At 37.7% G+C, this 3,979-nt stretch overlaps 1 protein-coding gene across 3 annotated transcripts in view; it reads left to right on the forward strand.

The window, feature by feature from the left end:
• LOC104739453 (protein CHROMATIN REMODELING 20) overlaps window positions 1-3,979 on the forward strand; it is an 11,379-nt gene that overhangs the window by 5,032 nt on the left and 2,368 nt on the right. For all 3 annotated transcript variants that reach the window (XM_010459801.2, XM_019236018.1, XM_019236019.1), the window contains 13 exons: window positions 49-369; window positions 713-1,026; window positions 1,135-1,225; window positions 1,320-1,529; window positions 1,705-1,824; window positions 1,973-2,139; window positions 2,261-2,402; window positions 2,486-2,635; window positions 2,719-2,774; window positions 2,864-3,161; window positions 3,267-3,396; window positions 3,535-3,590; window positions 3,687-3,913. In XM_010459801.2, the coding sequence (XP_010458103.1) occupies window positions 49-369; window positions 713-1,026; window positions 1,135-1,225; window positions 1,320-1,529; window positions 1,705-1,824; window positions 1,973-2,139; window positions 2,261-2,402; window positions 2,486-2,635; window positions 2,719-2,774; window positions 2,864-3,161; window positions 3,267-3,396; window positions 3,535-3,590; window positions 3,687-3,913 (2,282 nt within the window). The remainder of the gene's footprint in view (window positions 1-48; window positions 370-712; window positions 1,027-1,134; window positions 1,226-1,319; window positions 1,530-1,704; window positions 1,825-1,972; window positions 2,140-2,260; window positions 2,403-2,485; window positions 2,636-2,718; window positions 2,775-2,863; window positions 3,162-3,266; window positions 3,397-3,534; window positions 3,591-3,686; window positions 3,914-3,979) is intronic.

The following is a 3,979-nucleotide window of genomic DNA, read 5'->3' on the forward strand; positions in this document are numbered from 1 at the left end:
GAATAATTTTCTGGCTGACGTAGCAGTCTTCATTTGGTTTTATTTCAGGTTATCAGGTGTACGGCAGAGAATATGGATGATGACTGTGTGTATTTGAATGGGAATTATATTGCCCAAAGTTCTGGTGAAGATCGAGTAAAAATTCCTGAGACCAGCACTCAAGTTCATAACAATGAAGTCAACAGAGTGGAAAACGGGAAATTGTCTAATTCAGATGTTGATACCATGAGAGATGATTCACATAATCCAGCAAACAGTTTTAGGTGTACTGCCTGTAATAACGTAGCTGTGGAAGTGCATACTCACCCCCTTTTGGAAGTAATAGTTTGCATGGATTGTAAACGTTCAATTGAAGATAGAGTTGCGAAGGTATGTGTTTTTCTTCTTCCAGTTATATGTGACATATCAGAATATAATTACAATCTAGATCTCTTTAACGTGGTGAATAACTTGTTACATGGAAGGGGGACTAATATGGTGAATCCAGAGTAGGAACTAAGTTATTTTGTTGTCGTAGTTGATTCATGGCTAACCAATATTTAACTGATAGGGTTAAATTGTCTTTTTCATTTTTTTTTTTGCCTTCATCAAGAGTATCAACTTCTTTTGTTGCCATATTCTACTTTTTGTTATTTAGAGGATCACATACAATTCCATAATCTAATAAAATCATTGCTATATCTGTCTCTTTCTAACCAACTTTTACGATCAGATTGAAGACTCTTCGGAACGTAGTTGTGAATGGTGTGGTCATATTACTGACTTAATAGATTGTAGGACATGCGAAAAACTTTTCTGTGCCTCATGTATAAAGAGGAATATCGGTGAAGAATACTTGTCTGAAGCTCAGTCCTCTGGTTGGGATTGTTGTTGCTGCTCTCCAATGCCCTTGCAAAGATTGACACTAGAACTGGAGAAAGCCATTAGGGATAAGAAGTCAGTAGAGTTGAGTTCTGATTCCAGCTCTGATTCTAGCTCTGATTCCAGCTCTGATAACAATTCGGCTGATGTTAATGTAGCAATCAGGTATTATCTTATACACATCTAGCGGATTTAAAATTCCAGCATGTTCCCAACGAATTTAGTTAGTATTGTTGTGTTACTGTTCTTACTTGCATGATTTTTTTCTTTTAGCTTAAAGAAGAAATCAAAAAAGAGAATTCGGCGGATAATTGATGATGCTGAACTAGGGAAAGATACGAGAAGAAAAATTGCAATTGAAAAGGTCTTAACTTCTTCTGCAGTTATTTTCGTTATACTAGTACACAAACTTCGATTTTTATATTAATATTACTCATTTGGTTTCTTTATTTTTGTAGGAACGGCAGGAGCGTCTTAGGTCCTTGCAGTTTTCTGCCAGATACAAAACAATTAGCTCTATGGGAGACCTGAAATCTATTCCTGAAGGTGCGGAAGTTGAGGTTCTTGGTGATGCTCACAGTGGTTACATAGTGAATGTGGCTAGGGAGATTGGTGAAGGAGCTGTGAGGGTTCCTTGTAGCATATCTGCCAAACTAAAAGTCCATCAGGTTTGCATACCTATGTGCATTCCTATCATCATAACATTAATATACTTCCATAGTGGGCATTAAACATATAATATACCCATCTCGATTAGAAATGCTTATTTTAACCATTTATCTGTAAAAAAATACTTAATATGGAAATGGCTTTTGCTTTAAGTTTGGAGGTTTCTATTTTCAGGTAACCGGGATTAGATTTATGTGGGAAAATATTATTCAGTCTATCAGCAGAGTAAAGTCAGGTGATAAAGGCCTTGGCTGCATTCTAGCTCATACAATGGGCCTGGGCAAAACTTTTCAGGTGCTTAATTTTTTTTCATGCACGAGTCTGTTTGCATGTATCTTATTATCGTCCCTATTACACATAGCACTAGTGGTTAATAGTTTTTCGTTAATATGATGTGTGCTATTACTGGCTCTTTATTTCTTCTCCCACTGAAAACTACCAGGTTATAGCGTTCCTGTACACCGCAATGAGATGTGTTGATTTGGGGTTGAAAACTGCTCTTATTGTGACTCCTGTAAATGTGTTGCACAATTGGCGAAGTGAATTCATGAAGTGGATGCCATCAGAAGTAAAACCACTTCGCATTTTCATGCTTGAAGATGTTTCAAGGTATAGATTCTTCTATGTGAAGGTCTTGCCCTAATATAAGAATATATATGCATTCCCTCTCGTCAAACTGCACTAGATCTCAGCTGTCAATTCACTTCCTGCGCTAATGTCTTTTTTGAAGGGAGAGGAGATTGGACTTGCTAAAAAAGTGGCGAAATAAGGGGGGAGTTTTCTTGATGGGATATGCAGCTTTTAGAAACCTGTCTCTTGGGAGGGGGGTGAAGGATTTGAATGCGGCCAGAGAGATCTGTAGTGCCTTGAGGGTGAGACTAAAGAGATTTTTTTGTTTTCATGTTCTGCTTGGGATATTTTATTCTTGAAATTCTCTAAAACTATGTGGCTGCAGGATGGACCTGATATACTTGTTTGCGATGAGGCTCACATTATTAAGAACACCAGGGCTGACACAACGCAAGCTTTGAAGCAAGTTAAATGCCAGAGAAGAATTGCCTTAACTGGGTCACCCCTTCAAAACAATCTCATGGAATATTATTGTGTAAGTTGCTGAGGGAACCATAGAAATTTCTGAGCTATTTTCTTTTAGCCCCAGTTTCTTATGCTATGCCTCTACTGCAACAGATGGTTGATTTTGTCAGAGAAGGATTCTTGGGGAGTAGTCCTGAGTTTAGAAATCGGCAAGTGTTTCATACCAGTGTTTTTTTCTTTCTGCGTGCTATGATGTGATGATTCTAGTCATTTCAATCATGCTTCTCCATACCTGCAGGTTCCAAAATCCAATAGAAAACGGACAGCATATGAATTCTACTGCGGAGGATGTAAAAATTATGAACCAGAGATCACACATTCTGTATGAGCAATTGAAAGGATTTGTGCAAAGAATGGACATGAATGTGGTGAAAAAGGATCTGCCACCTAAAACAGTCTTCGTAATATCTGTCAAGCTATCGCCCTTGCAGCGGAAATTGTATCAGAGATTTCTTAGGTTATATGGGTTCAGCGATGGAAGAGCAGATGAAAGAATGAGAAAAAACTTTTTCGCTGCTTACCAGGTCTTGGCTCAGGTATAAATTAATAATAGCTGATTTGAGAAAAAGTTTTATATCTGGAAATTTTATTTGGTGTTTGTCTCATAGTCTCAATTTTCTTTGCGGTATTTCGTCCCCCAGATTTTAAATCATCCAGGGATTCCGCAATTAAGAAGAGAGGATAGCAAGAATGGTCGTCGTGGTAGCATTGTTGATATTCCAGATGACTGCTCAAGTGAAGAAAATACAGACTACAACATGGTTACGGGAGGTAATTATAAATTGTCACTGTTTTTATGCTTTATTTAAACTAGTATAATGAACAGACGCAACAGCTAAGATCAGACTTTTTTACCAACAGTTATCAAAGTATCTTAACACACTGTGTCATTGTTTTGGATATTGACAGAGAAACAAAGAACTATGAATGATTTGCAAGATAAAGTTGATGGCTACCTCCAGAAGGTAACTATAGTCTACTCAGCCTGACTAGACAACATTTTTAAGTAAACAGCGTGATAATGCACTCATCCTCTGAATCTAACCTTTTCTGTGTGCCAGGATTGGTGGGTCGACCTACTTCAAAAAAATAATTATAAGGTGGCGGAGTATAGCGGCAAAATGATTTTGCTATTGGATATTTTATCCATGTGTGCTGATGTGGGGGATAAGGCGCTTGTGTTTAGCCAGAGTATCCCGACACTGGATCTCATAGAACTATATCTTTCAAGAGTACCTCGGCATGGAAAACAAGGAAAGTTCTGGAAAAAGGGAAAAGACTGGTACAGGTTGGTATCTTGTTCTTTTATATTAGAAAGAATGCTGTTTGTACAGTTATGAAGGCTCTAACTCCC

The sequence above is a fragment of the Camelina sativa genome, chromosome 14 (genome assembly GCF_000633955.1).
Source record: "Camelina sativa cultivar DH55 chromosome 14, Cs, whole genome shotgun sequence".
NCBI classification, from domain to species: domain Eukaryota; kingdom Viridiplantae; phylum Streptophyta; class Magnoliopsida; order Brassicales; family Brassicaceae; genus Camelina; species Camelina sativa.